This window comes from Aricia agestis, chromosome 17 (assembly GCF_905147365.1).
Source record: "Aricia agestis chromosome 17, ilAriAges1.1, whole genome shotgun sequence".
NCBI lineage: Eukaryota > Metazoa > Arthropoda > Insecta > Lepidoptera > Lycaenidae > Aricia > Aricia agestis.
The window spans coordinates 12,936,140-12,957,721 of NC_056422.1; the positions used below are offsets into that span (position 1 = coordinate 12,936,140).

General features: G+C 36.6%; 1 protein-coding gene across 1 annotated transcript; it reads right to left on the bottom strand.

Annotated features, from left to right (window-relative positions):
- Window positions 1-255: 255 nt before the first annotated feature.
- On the bottom strand, window positions 256-19,612 carry LOC121735520 (piggyBac transposable element-derived protein 4-like). The gene is made up of 5 exons (XM_042126359.1): window positions 19,534-19,612; window positions 16,001-16,145; window positions 3,277-3,366; window positions 2,553-2,629; window positions 256-2,470 (listed from the first exon to the last, which is right to left on the bottom strand). Exons 2-5 carry the CDS (start codon window positions 16,142-16,144, stop codon window positions 445-447), a joined length of 2,337 nt encoding a protein of 778 aa, XP_041982293.1. The 5' UTR covers window position 16,145; window positions 19,534-19,612; the 3' UTR covers window positions 256-444.
- Window positions 19,613-21,582: the final 1,970 nt, after the last annotated feature.

The following is a 21,582-nucleotide window of genomic DNA, read 5'->3' on the forward strand; positions in this document are numbered from 1 at the left end:
TCCATAGCAGGAATTAAATTTAACACCGTGTTAGGTGATTTAACATGACATTAGGGCATGGTGGAACGCTCGATAGCTCTAACAGGCCGTTAACTGATTTAACAAGCCATTATTTATTTAACATTGCTTGATGAAACTGGGTCTTAGATTGGAGATTTTGTAAAAAGGGAGATCGCAGACGACAGACTTTTGTGATAACAAACATAAAAATTGCAATGTAAAGTATAAAAATGTATAAAAATTGAAAAGGCATATCTAAAAAATACACAATCACACTAACCTTCCACTCTGTTTTCATACAATACCAGTCATACGAATGTGACTTAGCAATCACAATATGCGAATGTGAGTTTCTTACGCCGGTTCTCGCCGAGTTGGTTACCTAAATTGTGCAAGTTTCTTACCCCGATTTTTCCCGCCGTAGTTGTTTATGAATAATTGGTATTATGGTGCAGGTGATGTATGATAAGCTTTAAAGCAATCCTCTACACACAGTGGCACGCGACAGGATTCGCAACAATAGGAGGTTCTTATGTTTTTTTTGCCATTTTTCAGGCAAACAAAACAGCGCTTCCTGGATCCCAATGAGACAGGCCAATGTGTGGAGTGGACAAATCTATTAGGTTGAAGGTGCGTAGATCTACTGCTAGACGCAGTATATCTACGGGTTTGCGGACAATGTGATAGATGTTTTGAAAGGATGGTATCTACAAGTTGAAGGCGATAAGCTAAATGATCATGATGTTTATGAGTAGATGATTCTACAAGAATGCGAGAGTTGAGAATGGATACATTGAGAAGGCGTTTGAAAAGTTTCATGTACCATTTTTTGCAACGTTTCCTTTCTAATAAATAAGGCTCCAACATCTGATCTTTTAAGTCTACACCCCCCATGTATTTATTGTAGTCCAGCACCACTTGTGGTTTAAAGGCTACTGTCCGAGATAATGGTCTAGAAGAGACTGTAGGCAAGGCTGTAGATGAACCATGACAAGTGGAAATCATGGTCACTCGTTTCTTGTCTTGCCATGATAAAACAGTGACATCGCCTGAATGTCTGGCGATGTACTCTCCCCTATTAAGAGGAGCCTTATTTATTACAATGGGAACATCGCGATGGGAAGATCTCAAAGTACCAACGCAGTCGGTACCATTGAGCTTCAGAAATCTAGCTAATAGGGGTGAATTGTACCAATTGTCCATAAACAATCTATACCCTTTGTTTAGTAGGGGACTGATGAGCTTTTTTACAACAGCCGCGCTTTTAGGCACTCCGGGCGACTGCTCCAGATCTGTTGCAGATTGTTTACCGGTGTAAACGATGAACGACCACAGGTAACCGGTGGTGCTCTCACAAAGCTCGAACGTTTTGATCCCAAACTTAGAAGCTTTGTTCCGAATATACTGTTTGAATTTCAATCTGCCTTTCCAAAGTGTAAGGCTTTCATCTATACAAATGTCTTTACTTAAAATATAATTTGATTTAAAAGCTGAATTTAAATGTGTTAATATTGGTCTCAAACGGCGTAATCGGTCCAAGCTTCTGGCGCCAGTGTTGGAGGGATTTTTGTTATCCATAACGGGGTCGGAATCTACAAAATGTAACGCTCTACTTAACATTTCATACCTTCTTCTTGTAAAGATGCGTCTGAAAACTTCCGTTTTCAAGAGAGGATCGACAGAAAAACAACTAGTAGCAGTTGGCAATCTGACGATCCCCAACATCATCCAGAACGAAAAGAGGCATAAAATTTCGTGCAAATTTGTGGGGAACCAATCAGCCTGGAATGAAGCAGAAGAAATTTTCGAAGCATAAAGGTTCGTTTCGGCCACTATTAAACCTAAGACCTCATCGCTCCAATAGGAACGAAATGCGTCATAGGCTGAATCGAAATACCGAACCGAACCAGTACGATTTGGCTGAAAATTGTGTTCTTGACCTTCAAAGGTATCCATAGGATACCATTCAAAGTCAAAGTTCTGGCGTTCCAGACTATAGAGAGCATCGGCACCATCACTGGCGTCGACAAATTCATCCTCATCTTCGCTCTCACTAGCGACCCTTCCTCGTTCAGTACTATCGACCACGGCATCACCTTGCAATCTCATCTGTCGTCTCCTCAATACATCCATCGCCAAACTTAACAATTCGGGAGGAACGTCGTCATCGTGGAGCCATATTTCACGCAGTGGCTGTCCCGTCTGCCACCGCCGTCCTCCTCTATGGCCCCGGTTCGGATACTCACCCCCGCGTGCACTCTGTCCTCGCACACCCCTGACTCCCCTTCTACCACCCCTTCTCCCAGTCGTTCCTCTTCTATTGCGTTCATCTCTTCCACGCTCACCTATTACATACAACGGGTGGGTATCCGGGGCAAAAAACTCGTCGCCCGGCGTCTGTTCGTCGAGCGGTGTACCAAACTCATCGAACAGCAGAACCAGGCCCTCTGCTGGCACCGTGATAGTAGCACTATGAAAGCAAGAAAAAAAAAATTAATTGATTTATACGCAGGTATAAATTACTCGCGAACAACACACAATAGCACACTTACGATTCTGACGAAAACGACAATGGCGATCGTGACCTCTCTCGGGACACCGCTCGTCGTGGAGGCGTCGTTGGGTCGTTCTGACAAAAAAATTAAAAAGTTAATACGTAAAAATCTATACTAATATTATTATAAATGCGAAAGTATCTCTGTCTGTCTCGCTTTCACGCCAAAACTACTGAACCGATTGTACTGAAATTTTGTACGTTGTGCTACTTTTCAACTGGAAAAGGGGTTGTAAGGGGGTGAAAATACGTAAATTAGTTCAAATTAAGTTAGTTCCAAAAATTCATAACAGATGGCGCTAAGAGTCGTCTACATCGCGCTATCGATTGCTCTTACGTGCTTCTATAAGAGGCGGTACCATCTCAAGTTACATGTTTCGATTCTTAAGATTGTTTTACACGCTTTTATATAACTGACTACTCAGTACTTTATCTATGCAGTAAAGTTGTGTAATGGGGGGCTAAATAAGTTTTAAAATTTGGCATAAATAAAGTTTAATTTAAAATAATGAAATATTATGTGCACACTGCACAGCTGTTTTTGGGTATTGATTTAAGGAGTACTATTAAGTTTATATTAAGGTTTTAAAAAGCTTTTAAATTTGACAACAATTTTGTTGACACCGCGCGCTATAAACTGAAGTCCACGCGGACGAAGTCGCGGGCAACAGCTAGTCCTATATAATCACTATCGCAAACCTAACACAATAACCAATGCATACCATTCGCGACAGCCTCTCGCGGCGCTCCGGGGACGTGACAGAGTGTAGTGGAGCCTCGACCAGTGAGATGTCTCTATCGCTATCTTCACCCTAGGCCAACATAAAAAGCATGAATACACTGTAACCCATGGGTTTTATAAATATTTATAACCACATACTATATAAAACCCAAAGAATTCTATTTAAACTGAGGTAGAAGTGCGAAATGTAATTTGAAAAGCAATCCTAAAACAATACACTCAAAACATTACTCACACACAGAAACTAAAAGTATCTACGTTGTCAAGTGCGAGATGCCAATATTATTTTGTAACAAGAGTGACAAGGATGCAGGCCTATGACATTCGGTCATACCGAACGCTTCAAGCGTAACTCCCCGAAGATCAAACGCCCGAAAGTACTGACATGTAAAGTACTACAGTGAACCAAACACTTTTGTTGCGCTCCTTCGCTGGGACTGCACCCCTCTGTTCCTATGTTCGACGATTTGGTCTGTTATATTTTATCAGTGGAGTAACAACAACATTGAAGTTAATATTGAATATTTTATCCCAGAACAATCTTAGGAAATTAATACAAAACACATTAACGTCACTCTTTCACATTCTAGGCTAAACTCTTCCTTCGTTTATGTCCTAAAAAATGTTGACTTAAGCATGTTAACTTTATGGCTACCACACACGCTACGGTCTACCGGAGAGGTCATCTGCAGGTATGCCTGCGCAGGTGTCACTCGAAAGAATTGATCCTCGATTTTGCGCTGGTCGAATGCACAGGTAGACCTCTCCGGTAGACCGTTGCGTGTATGGCTAACATTAGACTGTTTTTAATTGTTTATTATTGTTTCTTTTTCTAGTTCATTTGATCTGTTATATTTTACCAGTGCAGTAATATTTTGGTTACTTGAATTTTAATATTTTATTCCTTTGTTAATGTCCTAAAAATTATATTCAATAATCCCTATACCTACAAGTAAATAATATGATTTATTCAAACAAGAACCTGTTTTATGCAATTTACCGTATGCATGGTCGGTAGTCTGCAGATTACCTAGATATTCTGCAGATTATTTAGTAATGTAAGAATAGAATCAATTTTGTGCACTTTAACTGACTCACCCAGATAATTTGCAGGATACCGCGTTAATCTGCACTCTAACTGGCTTACGCAAATTAACGGAAACATATACATACATACATACATACATACATACATACATACATAGCCTGTAAGACACAACTCTTACATTTTGCTTTGCTGTAGCCAGGTAAAAATTATTCATCTATTGTGAACAACTATGATAGTTACCTGTGAAAGGTAATCCCTGAATATTTATTTGTATATTTTTTACAAAATCTTATAACACAAGATAGCATTTTGTCCTTTGATTACATTTAGTATCTGAAAATAAACTAAGTTTGTTTTAAAAATTTCTTTGCTAACTGTACACACTCGCATACGACCGTCGCGTACAACGCGCCAGTGAAGACTGACTGCAACGGTGTGAATTAGCTCTATTGGAACGGCGGAACATTTGATGCGTATGGCATGTCTACCTCAATTTAAATAGAAGTTTTTGATAAAACCATTATCACTTCAAAGAGTTCTGGCAGTGAATGGCGCGAGGGTGGACGGCTAGCCCTCGTGTTGCAAGTTTCATACTAAAACATAAATAAAATAAAAAAGCCTTTATTCCCTATAAGTTACACAATGTTTTAAAATTACATTTATATTTGTTACTTTTACTACTTTTTAACTCCACGTGGCTTGGCGTGGCACAGTGGATACTCAAGGTAACACAGCCCAGACGGACCCTGGGAGCAAAGCGGCAGATTTTTAAGGTAATCTCATGTCATCCTGACACCCTGGCCCGTCAGTACCTGTGTCCCCAGAACCTCCACTGTTCCCTGCCGAGCCTTCTTGTGTAGTATAGGTCCCTTGTCGTGTTAAGGCCTCCTCCATGTTTTTCTGTCTTAAGCCAGTTTTTGCCTGCTGTCTTTACTAGGTCATCTGCCCATCTTTCTTTTGGCCTGCCAACCCTTCTTTTTCCAGCAGGCTTCTCCCACTCAGTGGTTTCTATGGAGAATGTTACCTAATTTTGATTATTAGCAGTCCATATTCTGTCAAAAATAATAAATACTAGTGAAAGAATTACTTGGATACGTTAATTAGTTTCCGATTTATAAGCAAAGCAAGTTGTAACTATACGACGCGGGCGCCCGGTTACAGTGTGACGTCATATCACAATTGTGCCGCGCGGGCCACATACAATAAACGTGTATTTTGGCTTTTAATGTTCTTCGGCAACAGGTAGGCACTTGAAATTTTCACCAAGGCCTTAATTATATGTGTACTTTAATAATTAATCTTAATCTAAAAATCTTACTTTTTGGTAAGATTCACTTGGAATACTTCGTTATTTATCCAAAATCACTATGAGTTTCCATTCGAAATACTTCAGATTATGAATCGAAATCACAATATCATCCAGATAAATATGCGGTTTTAGTATAAATAGCGAGGAATTCCCTCGATTACTTATGGATCCCTTCACGAAGTCACCTTACCTTTTTTATGAACATGGTACCAAATTCGGATTAAACCCGATACAATAGCGAAAAAATCTTGAAAATCGGTGCACAAACGGCGAAGTGTTCGTTGAACATACAAAAAAAATATATAAACAGACGAACATAATATAACCTCCTCCTTTATGGAAGTCAGTTAAAAAAATACAAATAAATAATCGGCCAAGTGCGAGTCGGACTCGCGCACGAAGACTTCCGTACCGCTACATAACAAAAATAGGCCAACAATTGTGATTTTTGTATGGGAGCCACCCTTAAATTTTTAATTTATTTTAATATTATTATTAATTATTAAAGTACACATATAATTAAGGCCATGGTGAAAATTCCAAGTGCCTACCCGTTGCCGTTATTGATAAAGAGCAAAAAAGCCAAAAAATCACGTTTATTGTATGGGGCCCGTACGATGCAATTGTGATATGACGTCACAGGCGGTCACGGGACTTTTAGCGGGACTCGATATTTTTCGAAACTTTGAATGCCTATAAAATCAAAACTACTTGGTATTTTTGACTACAAAAAAAAACTAGTGTATTTGTATACATACAGGCTTTACTGTAACAAAATTTCAAGCAATTTGGCATACCTAGTAACATTCTCCATTGTCCATCTGTTATCGGTATACCTAGAAACATGTCCAGCCCACTGCCATTTCAGTTTTAGAGCTTGTTTTAGGGTATCTCTTAGTTTTGTTTTGTGTCTAATTGTTTCGCTTCTTACTTTTTGTATTTTCCTTATATTTAGGATGCTCCTTTCCATAGCTCTTTGGGTTGTTATTATCTTTTGCTTTGTAAATGTTGATAAAACCCATGTTTGGCAACTGTAAAGCAGGCTGGGTAGCACGTAGGTATCAAGTACTATTTTTTTCAGGTTTATTGAGTAGTCTCCTTTTAGGATTTCTTTGAGGGACCAGATTTTTTTTTATATTCTGTCTTCTTTCTACTTCGTCTATGTTGTGAGTCTTATGAAATGATATTTGTTTTCCTAGGTAGGATATAATTATCAACATATTCTATTATTGTGTTCTCGGTTTTTACAGTTCGTTTAATGCTGTTAGTCATGACTTTCGTTTTTGAAGCTTTCGTATCTAGTCCTATCTTTTTGCTTTCTTGGTTTAATGAATCCAGCATATTTTCCAGGTCTGATGCTGATTCTGATAGCAAGACTATGTCATCTGCGAATCTAAGTTGGGTTAAGTATTTCTTGTTTATCTTTATGCCTTTGCCATCCCAGTTGATGTTTTTAAATATGTTTTCTAGAACCACAATAAATAGTTTCGGTAATAAGGGATCGCCTTGTCTTACGCCCCTCTCTATACTGATTAGTTCACCTTTCGTTTCCAGTCTTACTCTACTAGTACTGTTTCTGTATATGAGTTTTATGATGTTAATATATTTCGAGCTGATGTTAAGCTTGTTTAATGCGGTCCATATTGAGGCGTAGCTGATGCTATCAAAGGCCTTGCTGTAATCTACAAACCCGAGATACAGCGGTTTGTTAAACTCCTCGTATTTTTCAATTACTTGTTCTAAAGCTTAAATATGATCTAAGGTACTGAAGCCAGAACGGAAGCCGGCTTGTTCTATAGGTTGTGCGTTGTCAATAGTTTTTGAAATACGGTTTAGGATCAAGGATGATTATTGATGTCTTTTGGATTACCTTTTTTGTGTAGGAGGATGATATCTGATGTATACCATTGGGTAGGTACTATCTCAGTTTCCAATATTAAGTTGAACAAATCGATAAGATGGGTAAGAAGCACTGAAGCTCCAAGTTTTTTTTTTATTAAATGAGGGGGCAAACGAGCAAACGGGTCACCTGATGGTAAGCAACTACCGTCGCCCATGTTTTAAGGCTTCGTTGGTAATGCCGTCGGGACCTGGACTTTCGTTTGTTTTAAGATTTTTCAACAGTTATAATACTTCATTTGTATCTACTATAAGTTCTGTTTCTGTGACGTCACTTCTATGCTCTTCGTCACTTCGAGGTTCTACTAAGTTTTCTTCCCTTTTTTTGTATAGTTGTTGGAAGAAAGTTATTGCCTCTTGTAGAATTTCTTGTCTGCTTGTAGTTTCTTTGTTTTGTCTGTCTAGATTTTGTATCCATGTTTTGTGTAGATTTAACTCTTTTAGACCTCTTTTTGTGCTCCTGAATTTGTTTAGGTTTTCAGTAAGTATCCTTTGCCTATATTGTTTGTTATCTCTTTTTATTGCCTTACTCGTCTCCTTGTATAGTTTACTTAGCTCTTGTTTAATATTTTTATCTTTATGTTCTTTTGTTTTCAGTTCGTTTCTTTTTAAGTGTTTCGTTGCTAAATACATTGTGTCTCGTTTTTTCCTGTCTATCGGTGACAAGACTCTTTTTTATTGCTTCTTCCAGTGTGTCGTAGTATGCTTGTACGTTTGCGTTATTATCTAGTTTGTTTTCTATGTTTAGTTTTAGGTTGTCTTTGTATTGCTTTATTTCTTCGTCTGTTCTAGGGATTTTAGGTTGAGGTTTGAAGTTCTTTCTGCTTTTCTTAGTTTGTTTTATGGAGAGAGTTATTCGTATTAGTATGTGGTCCGTCCAAAATTTTACATTGTTAAGAACTTCGTATTTATGTATAGATTTTGGGATATTTGCCATTATGTAATATATTTCGTTCTTTGTTTTGTCGACGGGTGATTTCCATGTCCATCTTCTTTGAGGTTTCAGTTTATAATATGTGTTAATTATGGAGAGCTTATATTCTTGCGCATGGTTTATGAGACTTTCTCCCCTTTTATTTCTGATGCCTAGGCCAAATTTTTTCATAATCAAATTTTCTTCAGGTTTTGGTTGTCCTATTTTTGCGTTCAAGTCTCCTAGTAAAATAATTTTACTGTCGGCTAGAGCGTGAGCTCGTTTAAGATCGTCGTAGAACTTTTCTAATTCAATGTCGCTGTAACTCTCCGTTGGTGCATATGCCTGTATTATCACAGAATATATTATATTAGTAGTACCAACAGAATTCCCACTTGCGAAACCCGTTTAAAGAAATACCGACTCATGCTACGATACTATAAAGTTCAAATTCCGACCGCGCAGTGCTAGGTGCCTACAATTATATTAACCTACATGTCCGCTCTCATTTTATTGCGTAAGAGGTACCCTTTCTGACGAAATCAAGATTGTCACCTTTTAGAAAATAAAATAATCTTGTTTTAATTACTTTAAGCTATGTCCACACTATGCGCTGTCGTCTTCAATTTTCGTCATCTTCTTTCATTCAACTTTCATTTTAGCGCATTCAATAATTGAATGCGTCAACGAACGCAACGCCAAATGTCATTTTTAATAACAAAGCGAAAGTTAGATACGGTTAGAGGGCATGCGTCGCGCTCGCGGGCTCGCCTCACATTCGCTGTTGACTGCGCTATAACGGCATGCGTTATAGCGCAGTCAACAGCGAATGTGAGGCGAGCGAAAGAAAAGAAAGAGAGAGGCTTGACGAACAGAAAAAGGTACAGTGTGGGCAAAGCTATAGATAGCTACTAATAGCAAACTTTTTTATGGTAATAATCAAATTCCAGTAACCCAATGTATATTATATACTAGCTGTTGCCCGCGACTTCGTCCGCGTGGGCTTTATAGTTGTTCCCTCACGATTGAGTCGCTTACGCACAAATCAGAAAAGTATATTGTGTGGGAACCGCACATTTTTCCGGGACAAAAAACATTCCTTGTCCCAGATTCAAATTAGTATCTCCAATCTCCATGCCAAATTTTATCAAAATAGATTAAATTAGGTATAAATAGTTTAGGCGAGAACCAATAAAAGTTTATTGTGCGGGAACCGTATATTTTCCGGGATAAAAAGTACCCTTGTCCTTTCCCGAGACTGAAAGTATTGCCATACCAAATTTCATCAAAATAGATTGAATAGTTTAGACTTCAGGCGAGAATGATAAAAGTTTATTGTGCGGGAACCGTATATTTTCCTGCATAAAAAGTATCCCTTGTCCTTTCCCGAGACTAAAAGTATTGCCATTTGCCATACCAAATTTCATCAAAATAGGTTAAATAGTTTAGGCGAATATAATCATAAAAGTTTATTGTGCGGGAACCGTACATTTTCCGGGACAAAATTAGTATTCCTTGTCCTTTCCCGAGACTCAAAGTATCTCGATGCCAAATTCCATCAAAATAGATTGAATAGTTTATGCACAAATCATAAAAGTATTTTGTGCAGTAACCGTACATTTTTCCGGGACAAAATGTATCCTATGTTCTTTTTCGGGACTCAAAGTATCTTTATACCAAATTTCAGCAAAATGGGTCAAGCCGTTTACGCGTGCGGTCGTGACCACGCGAAATATAACGTTCCGCGCAGCTTCGCCCGTGTAAATAAGATATTTCACAGACAAATTAGTCCACTAAAAATAGCCTATGAGCCTTCACGTGGTCTACTTCTTACCTGTGCCAAATAACAGATAAATTTCTCCAATAGTTTTTTTCCACATTTTCCTCTATTTCTTCGCTGCTTTTAGTCTGAGCGTGATAAAATATGGCCTATAGCCTTTCTCGATAAATGGGCTATCTAACACTGAAAGAATTTTTCAAATCGGACCAGTAGTTCCTAAGATTAACGCGTTCAAATAAGCCCTTTCAAATAATTTCCCCAATTTTTTCCACATTTTTCTCTATTTCTTCGCTCTCATTAGTCTTAGCGTGATAAAATATAGCCTATAGCCTTTCTCGATAAATGGGCTATCTAACACTGAAAGAATTTTTCAAATCGGACCAGTGGTTCCTGAGATTAGCGCGTTCAAATAAGCCATTTCAAATAATTTATCCCGTTTTTTCCACACTTTCCTCTATTTCTTCTCTTTTATTAGTCGTAGCGCAATAAAATATAGCCTATAGCCTTTTTCGATAAATAGGCTATCTAACACTGAAATAATTTTTCAAATCGGATGAGTAGTTCCTGAGATTAGCGCGTTCAAATAAGCCCTTTCAAATAATTTCCTCCCGTTTTTTCCATACTTTCCTCTATTTCTTCGCTCCTATTAGTATTAGCGTGATAAAATATAGCCTATAGCCTTCCTCGATAAATGGGCTATCTAACACTGAAAAATTTTTCAAATCGGACCAGTAGTTCTTGAGATTAGCGCGTTCAAACAAACAAACAAACTCTTCCGCTTTATAATATTAGTATAGAATAGTTTTATATTCGACTAGCTGTTGCCCGCGACTTCGTCCGCGTGGATTTCAGTTTATAGCGCGCGATGTCAACAAAATTGTTGTCAAAAGCTTTCATAAAAAACCCTGGTACCCCCCTTAAATCAAAACAGCTGTGCAGTGTGCACATAATATTTTTTTTCTTAAATTAAACTTTATATTTTATGCCAAATTTTAAAGCTTATTTAGCCCCTCAATTACACAACTTTACCCATAAACTATTTATCATTGATAGGTTTAAGGTTACGTCACTGCATAGATATTTTACAAAGGGACGGTCTACTACAGACGCAGGCGTTGAATTGATCAGTAGTATTTTTAATGCCTGGGAGACGTCGCAGGATGCTCTAGGAGTTTTTTGCGATCTCTCAAAGGCTTTTGACTGCGTGCAACATAAAACATTGGTCAGGAAACTCTGTCACTATGGCATAAAAGGCACAGCACACGCCCTCCTAAAATCGTACTTGTCAAATAGAACTCAGAGGGTTGAGATAAATGGTAAAAAATCTGCTGGTGCTAAAATTGAAATGGGGGTCTATTATTAAACAGGGGTCTATTTTAGGACCCTTCCTATTTCTTATTTATATAAATGACCTGCCATTCTTAATCAAAGATAAACATAGGATAGTATTATTTGCTGATGATACATCGCTTACATTTAATATCAAACGGCTTAATGCGTGTTATGACGAAGTAAATAATGCTCTCTTAAAGATTGTACATTGGTTTAGCGTTAATAATCTTTTACTCAATAGTAAAAAAACCAAATGTATTAAATTCACACTGCCCAATGTACGGCAAACGGAAACCAATGTGCTTTTAAATGGTGATGTAATGGAACTAGTGGATACAGCTGTATTTTTAGATATAACACTAGATTCCAAGCTTCAGTGGGCCCCTCATATTGCTGGGTTGGCCGACAGACTCAGTTCAGCAGCATATGCAGTAAGTAAGATTAGACAATTTGCTGATGAAGCAACAGCACGTCTAGTTTACTTTAGTTACTTTCATAGTATTATGTCCTACGGCATTTTGCTGTGGGGCAATGCTGCAGATATAAATACAATTTTTGTGCTGCAGAAGCGAGCTGTTCGGGCAATCTACAAGCTAGCCCGTAATACTTCACTTAGAGAAAATTTTAAGGAAACTGGAATCTTAACTGTTGCTACTCAATATGTCCTATCAAATGTATTATATGTTAAAAAGAATATATATGAATTCAAGAAAAAATGTGATACCCATGGGAGAAATACTCGTAATAAACATAAGCTTGAAATTCCGGTGACTAGACTTACTAAAGTCAAAAATTCTTTTAAAGGTCAATGTATACGCCTTTATAATAAGATCATAGAAAACGTTCAAAATCTTTCAATTAATAAATTTAAAAAAGTTGTTAAAGAACGTTTGTGTACCAAAGCATACTATAAAGTTACTGATTTCATGAATGATAGTACACCGTGGGAATAAGGTCGCCCCCTGCAGAGCTGTTTCTGTATATTATTTTATTGTAATACTAGCTGTTGCCCGCGACTTCGTCCGCGTGGACTTCAGTTTATAGCGCGCGATGGCAACAAAATTGGTGTCAAAAGCTTTTATAAAGAAAACCCCTTAAATCAAAACAGCTGTGCAGTGTGCACATAATATTTCATTTTTTAAAATCAAACTTTATATTTTATGCCAAATTTTAAAGCTTATTTAGCCCCCCAATTACACAACTTTACCCATAAACTATTTATTATTGATAGGTTTAAGGTTACGTCACTGTATATAATATAAAGTACTGACTTAGTAATAACGAAAAAAAGAAATAACAATCGAAAAAATCGAAGCTCGAATGTATAATGATACCACCTCTTATAGAAAGATGTTGGGCAAGCGTTAGCGCGATGTAAGAGACGCACGGCGCCATCTAGTATGAATTTTTGGAACTAACTTAATTTTAACAAATTTTCGTATTTTCACCCCCTTACAACCCTTTTTTCCAGTAAAAAAGTAGCCTATGTCCTTTCTCAGGCTTTAGACTATCTGTATACAAAATTTCATTACAATCGGTTCGGTTGTTTTGGCGTGAAAGCGAGACAGACAGACAGACAGACAGACAGACAGACAGACAGAGATACTTTCGCATTTATAATATTAGTATAGATTGTACACTTGTTGTATTTAGTTTTTTTTATTTAATCATAATGACATTGTAATTTTCTATCTTTTTGGTAAAAGATGGCCCCGTGCGAGTTTCTGACGCCGGTTCTTCTCGCCGGGTTAGTTCCCGAACCGGTGGTAGGCCCCGGTAGCATCTACGTTCGGAAAGTGTTTGAAAAAAACCTATTCTGAATAAAAAATTTTTACTTTGACTTTGACTTTTGATAGATAAAGTACTGAGTTATTTAATAACGTAGAATAGAAATAACAATCGAAAAAAAATCCAAACCTGAGTGTAAGCTGATACCACCTCTTATAGAAAGACTTTTGAGCAAGCGTCAGCGCGATGTAGGAGACGCACGGCGCCATATTATGAATTTTTGAAACCAACTTAATTGGTACAAAATTTACGCATTTTCACCCCCGTACAACCCTTTTTTTCCAGTAAAAAAGTAGCCTATGTCCTTTCTCAGGCTTTAGACTATCTGTGTACAAAATTTCATTACAATCGGTTCGGTAGTTTTGGCGTGAAAGCAAGACAGACAGACAAGCGACGAAAAAATCTTGCGCGTGCGTCAGCGCTCGCTTGTGAGTCCATAGTGATCTGTCCCACTAGAGGGGTACTTACAGTTCGATACCTAACCGCGCGAGTGGGATAGGCCTGGTATTATGGATATTTGGTCTTTTTCAAATTTCATTAGCAATAGTGCAACTCTCTCTGATATACCTTTGAAGTTGTCCTTCCAGATCTTTTTTATTAAAAAACCTGCACCATGGAGGCCCTTTGTTTCTCCAATGTACCAAAGAATGTAGTTGGCATATTCCTCAATTTGGCATCCTTGTAGTCTCGTTTCAGAGAGTCCCAGTATGTCAATATTTATCGAATCCAGCCCGTGTACAAATTCTAAATATCAGTAGGTTGTAGCTAGGGACCTGACATTATATTACTACTACTACTGGTCCGATTTGAAAAATTATTTCAGTGTTAGATAACCCATTTATCGAGTAAGGCTATAGGCTATATTTTATCACGCTAAGACTAATAGAAACGAAGAAATAGAGGAAAATGTGGAAAAAACGGGGGGAAATTATTTTAAAGGTCTTATTTGAACGCGCTAATCTCAGGAACTACTGGTCCGATTTGAAAAATTCTTTCAGTGTTAGATAGCCCATTGATCGAGGAAGGCTACAAGCTATATTTGATCACGCCAAAACTAATAGGACCGAAGAAATAGTGGAAAATGTGAAAAAAACGGGGGAAATTATATGAAAGGGCTTATTTGAACGCGCTAATCTCAGGAACTACTGGTCCGATTTAAAAAAATCTTTCAGTGTTAGATAGCCCATTTGTTGAGGAAGGTTATAGGCTATATTTTATTACGCTAAGACTAATAAGAGCGAAGAAATAGAGGGAAGTGTGGAAAAAACGGGGAGAAATTATTTGAAAGGGCTTATTTGAAAAGTTCTTTCAGTGTTAGATAGCCTATTTATCGAGAAAGGCCATAGGCTATATTTTATTATTCTACGACTAATAGGAGCGAAGAAATAGAGGAAAATGTGAAAAAAACGGGGAAAATTATATGAAATTGCTTATTATCTTAAGATTTTTAAGAACTACAAGAGCAATTTTTATGTTATTTGGCAAACATGAAGAATAGACCACGTTACGGGACATAGGTTATTTTTTGCGGAAAAATGTACGGTCGCGTGAAATTCCTAAATTACGCAAGCGAAGCCGCGCAGAACATCTATATAATATAATAAAATCGTAGGAAAGTCAATGCTGTACATTGAATATTTTTGTACAATAAATAATACTTGGGACGTGAATCGTGATCTACTATACTAACGCGGACGAAGTCGCGGGCAACAGCTGTTTGATAGTGTATGTTTATTGTCTCGGTTTCTTTTCACTAGTGCAATTAGCATTTATCGTAGCGGCTCCGGTGGCAGTTTTGAGTTGTTGTGTTTTACTATTGTTGGTCTGTGGTGCTTTTTGCGACGAAAAATATGGAAGTTTTTGTTTATTTTGCTCGGTGCGCTTGCATCTGTTTCTTTGTGTCTTATTTCAGAGTCTTTTGGTAAGTTTGTCGGTGATCTTTTTCTTTTCGTGTCAGTGTTTTCTTTCCCCTTTTGTCTACTATTTTCCCCATTATGTAGTGCTATATTCTTTTGATTTCTTTTCTGGCACGCTCTCCTTTATGACAAGCTTGTCATAGCGTATAAATGCTTGGTTTCCTTTCTTTATCTCTTCTTGTTGTTTGGTTATAAGATCTTTTCTGATTAATAATGTCTTTTGGAAGGTCTTCTGTAGCATGAATACCTGAAGGGAAATGCTTGTTATTCTTTAATATTTCGTTCCTTCTCCATACTAGCGTTAGTTCCACAAGTATAGATCTTGCATTGTTGCTTCCTTTCTTTCCTAGTCTGCGTGTTTCGCTTACTCCTTATCTGTCGAAATCCTCTATACCAGCTTTTTTCCCCATCTCATTTAGGGTTAGAAGCACAGATTGCATAAGCTTAATACTATCCTCTTCGAATTCTAGTACGCCATGTAATATGATGTTGTTTTTTCTTATTTCCCTTTCGAGGGAGCGGACTTTGCTTTGAAGTGTGGTTACTTTTTAATTTAATTTTAAGTTATCGTCCGTCAGTGGTTTCAGCTTCTCTTCTATTGTCGCCACCATATTTGATGTTATTTTTTTTTGTACGGCAAAATCATTTGTACTAAAACATAAGAGAAATAAATGTCCATGCAAAACAAAGCGAAAATAAATAAAAAATGCGTTACCAACCTCGTCTTCCAGATCCGTTTCAATCATCTCTGATCCATCGGATTCACCCTCTTCACCAGATAGTTCGACCTCATCTTCATATAAGAGCTCGAGGAAATCTGCAGGTGCCACGGGTGGGTCCTGATCGGCGCGCCAGTTTGACATGCTTTACAAGAAAACAAAAAGAAAAATCAATATCAAAACCAGGGTCCGAAATACCGGTAAAAATATGGTAATGTTACATCTTAACCCCTATTGAGTTTATCTAAAAAACCTAAGTGGCCCAGTTAGATCCACACTGTCTACACCTTATATTACTATAAATAATCGGTCAAGTAAGAGTCGGACTCGCGCACAAAGGGTTCCGTACCGTTATAGAGCGCAAATAGGGAAAAAATTGTGTTTTTTGTATGGGAGCCCCCCTTTTTAAAATATTTTATTTTAATAATTGTTAAAAAGTGTTACATATATATTGCCATTATGGATTATGAGCCAAAAAGACCAAAAAATAATGTTTAGTGTATAGGAACCCCCCTTAAATATTAACTTTATTTTGTTCTTACAAAACAAAATAATATTGATACAATGGATTCCCTCGCACATAGGTCTTGTAGGGAATAAGAAGGTAGCCATTTTAGCTAAAGAAGCAATAAATGATGGACTCATTTGTGAAAATTTTCCCCACTACACTAATTACATTTCTATTGTGAAACAGCTTTCATATAAAACTTGGAAGGAATATTTTGAAACAACATCCCTTACAAAAGGCATATGGTATAAAGTTATCCAATTGACTCCGCTTAAAATTCCCTGGTTTGAAGGTTCTTTGAACAGACAATATACGTCAATAGCTTTAAGGTTACAATCTGGACACATTCCATTAAATAAATTTGCATTTTTAATGCGCAAAGTGGCATCACCTAATTGTTTAGAGTGTGATAAGGTTGAGGACGTCCAGCATATACTGATGGAATGTGTCCGGAACGAAGTAGCTAGACAAGATATATTTTTTAGCTTAGATATAAATGTTTGTGATGTAAGCGTATTCTTTCCATTTCTGTCTGCTCCTTTATCTAAGGAAGCAATTGGTTGGTATAAATTAGTTTTGTTTGGTTTAAAATTAAGAGATAAAAATTAATTGTGTAGTATTTAAGAACGGCTCTCTACGAGAGTGACATGGTCTTTTTGTACCTAACTCTCTATAAAAAATAAAGATTAAAAAAAAAAAAATATTTTGTTCTTAGAATTTGTTGTGATAGCGGCACCAGAAATACATAATCTGTGACAAAAGTCTAGCTATAGCGGTTCTTGAGTTACAGTCTTTTTTTTTTTTGGCAGGGCCTATTACATGTTTTCCGTGGCTTCCGTCCGCAGCCATTACAGCCTGGAGACAGACAGACAGACAGACATCAAAGTCTTAACTCTCAGTAATAGGGTCCCGTTTTTACCCTTTGGGTACGGAACCCTAAAAAATACAGAAGTCTATACATATATGTATATCTGTAACTCTGCGGGTACCTACTTTATACGTCCGGACAACTAAATTCTGCGGACTGGAGAAATAGCCTTTTTTGTTTAGCATTCATATAATAATATTATATGAATGCTAAATAGCTGCAGTCATTCAGCAGTCAGCTGCAGCCAAATTGAGTTCAAACTTCAAAACAGTGTTGCCAACTATGGGGATTTCCCACTGAATTTAGTGGAAAAAAATAAATTTTGTAGGTTTTTTAGGGGGTAAAATATTTTGGGGATATTTTTGGGGGTAAAATTTTTGAAGAATGGAATATTTTTTCTAATAACAACCTTAAAAGCGGCTTTCGAATCTTTGCCGGGAGCTACCGCGACGGACGAAAATTCGAACGAAAAGCCACTTTATGGCATACGCTAAGTATAGGTTACATTTTACGCCGCCGGCGGCGGCAGCATGCAGTAGCATTTTATTTGAATTGTTACCGGTCGCGGTCGCTCACGGCAAAGATCCGAAAGCCACCTTTAAGATGGAACTGCCGCACAAAGCACATGTCTCTATAGTCTTTTGAGTTGTACCAGCAGAGGGCTGACAATTGACACTGCTGACAGTAGGCTGAGAGATTATTATATTTGTCGTTGTATGTAATGAAAAAAAAGATTGAAGTATTTAAAAACTGCTGGCCAACAGCAGCAGCCAAACAAACAAACGTGTTTGTTTGGCCTGTTGAAAGTGTATTACAGCGTTTTGAGCGCTTAGCAGGACCCCAGGTAAAAGTTTAGAATCATGCCCAACGATTTAGGGGGTGAACCCCCCCAGTACCAATTCCACACTCAGGAGCCCCCCCGTTATATCAGTTGACCTATTTCTGGGTGTTTTGGTCTAAGTTCCAACCTAACCTAACCTACTTTTGGACTTTCTGGATTGTGTTTGTTTTTGTTTTGGCTTTAAGGGGGCTGTGCCCCCGTCCCCCCCCTTTGGTATCCGTGGCTAAGTAGTACGACTGATCATCGTCTGTCATTTGACAAACGATGTTTGCCGACTTTTCTCATTTTATCATACAAATATTTGTTGTTAAAAATACTTATATTATTATCATTTATAACAAATAACATGAAATATATTTATATACATATTATAAGAATCATTAATAAATTATTACATTACCTACTTAAATTATTATTGTTATCCTTAACGGAACATCAAAGAAATGCCAAGTGACAAATCCCAGGCAAATAAAAGGAAAAAGAAGGAGAAGAAGAAGCTAAATATTTATTAGTGCGGGTGGCGGGTTATTGGCCAAAGTCTAAACCCATACAATTTCTAATAGAGTAGTGAATTTTGATAATTATTTTCTTAATTTTTATCAAGAAACCTTGAATTATATAGTTTTGGAATGATAAAATAATCATCCCCCACTCATCACAGCCTTGGGATGCCTTAAAAACACTTCGTAAACATCAGAGAATAGAAGACCTAACCCCAAAATTACGAAAATTTTAAATGCGAATTTCTCATAAACGGAGGGTCCCCTGAGGGTGGAAGTGGTACGGGGGGGTTTTCCTCATCTAACCTGTCCCTCCTCAACCCATCTCACCACCAAAATCGTTGGGCATGATTCTAAACTTTAGCCGGACCCCAAGTAATTTTAAATATTCTGATTTTTTGGGGAGTTTTGGTTGAAATTTAGTGGGTTTTGAAGTTGCTTTAGGGGGAAAATGTTTTGAGTACCTACATGCAAATGTTTGGAGTGACGCGACGGGACCGGGGACGCCGTTTTTGTATTGTTTTGACTTTAGAATGCATTGTTTGTCAAATTGATTTTGGTTATTTTACTAAAATTAGGCATAATACGACGATAAATAGTTTTGTAAACTAGTTATAATTACTTATTTAGGATTTTTACTTCATTTATTTACAAACTTATGAAAATCACGTCTGAATCGGTCCCATAGAAACCAATGGAAACCAATTTTTTCAAGTGAAATCTATAAGTTATTACGATGTATTCCTTTCAAATTATCATCTAAAAATACTTTTAATGAGTAAAATAAATTATGTACTAATACAAAACAGTACTTACATTCGAGAAAACCAGCAAAAACTTCGAACAAACAAACAAAATTAATAACTTCGAAATTAATTATTCACTAATCTTCTTCTTCATCTTTTAAAAATGGCCGACTCGGCGAGTTGCCAATGTCAGAGTGGCTCGAAAGACTTTGCTCTATATAGGAAGGTCGTGAAGTACAAGACGTGTACGGTTACATTTAACAAAATTACATATTTACAGGAGTTGATTGACCTAAAACACAAACACAAATGTTAGTAGAGACATCACAATCTAACTTCTTGACTTCTTGACTTTTATAGAGTGCACTCGGCATAATGGTCTCTACCAAATCAAAATACTGTGGCCGGTCCGCCATTTTATGTTCCGGTTCTCCGAGGTACATTAACTGTCAAAGTGTCGTATTATAGATATCGTAGATGTCGAAATTGAAAGAAAATATCGATATATCAATACAGCGATATTTGAAAAAATATCAATATCGGTCTCGATATATTGCAAAAAAAACATCGATATATCGATATATCGGTCAAATTTTTCGACCAATTTGCTTTTTTTTAAATTAATTTATAGTCCGTCAAAAAAGTGAAGAAATTTAAAAAAGTTTGTCCTTGGATCGGTATGTTTATATTTTTACTAAAATTTTTGTTATTTTACCGATGGCTTGACTTCGTACGTGCTAATTTAGTTAATAATTAGACAAAAAATAAGATTTGTGATAGAATAGAATATAACATGGCTTGATTTTCGATATTTAATCAACATAGAAATTAGTAGATTTGACGTTTAGTGATGTACTTTTTTATCGAATTTAAAAAATATAAGGTGAAGAATCTGATCATTTATTTAAAAATTTTTAACCTTAATCCGCCTCGTTATCTGTTTGACAACACATAATCATAACAAAATCAATGTCATTTCAATAGTCACTTTGTTTTCATTCTAATAATAATTTTACTCATTATGTAAACATCAAACTTCTATAACCCAAATTAAAAGTAATACAGCAGTTTATTTAAAGTATCGCTGTACTATAATGTTTGATGTTAATTATTAATTTATTACTAGCTATTTGACCGAGCTTTGCTCGGTATTCGATAAAACACGAATAAAATGACATTTTCTAAAAATGATTCCTAGCTACATCCATTTATCGCCCCCGAAATCCCCTATATACTAAATTGCATGAAATATATATACATTTATATATAAAAATTTAACTTCAACACTTTGAATGCAGAATAAAACTTCATAAAAAATAAAAATCTTGTTTACAGAAATAAACTCAAAACAAGAAGTTAGAGCAAAAGTGTCTTAAAAGAAAAATAAGGACATGGAATGAAAAAGTTCGTTCAAAAATATTAAAATTTTAAAAATATTATACTTAAAAGATTTGCAGGAGAGATTTGATTAACAATGAAAATTTCTGGAAGCATGTGCGGATACTGCGCGTTGTTGAGTGACCCAAATTAAGTGCAGTGTGCCCAAATACCCGTTAGATTTCGAGGCTAAGAAAATGACTGAAACTAAGTTCGATTCCATGTTCTCGTTCTACTGCTGACTAGGTATTCTATTTTTGATTTTAAATAAATTTGTAATTTTTTATATTTATCTTTTATTTATCTCCACGTTCATTTTATCTTTATTCTAAAAATATAAAGAAAAGTTCAGTACCCAAAGAGTAAAACGGGACCCTATGGGAGATCGCAGACGACAGACTTTTTGTGCGATCGAGTCTGCGATCTCCCTATTACTGACTTCGATGTCTGTCTGTCTCCAGGCTGTATCTCATTAACCACTATAGCTAGACTTCTGAAATGTTCACAGATTGTGTATATCTATTCCCGCTATAACAAAAAATACTTAAAACAAAATAAATTAAATATTTACGAGCGTTTACGCCGTTCACGCTCAATTTGGCTTAAAATTGTACTTTTCAAACTTGAATAAGTCATCAACCACTTATCTTTATAAAAATGTTGATTACTTATTTTTATAGGAAATTTCACTGTCCTTATAGTTAGTAGAGAAAAAAATACGATTTTTAGAGTATTTGTACAT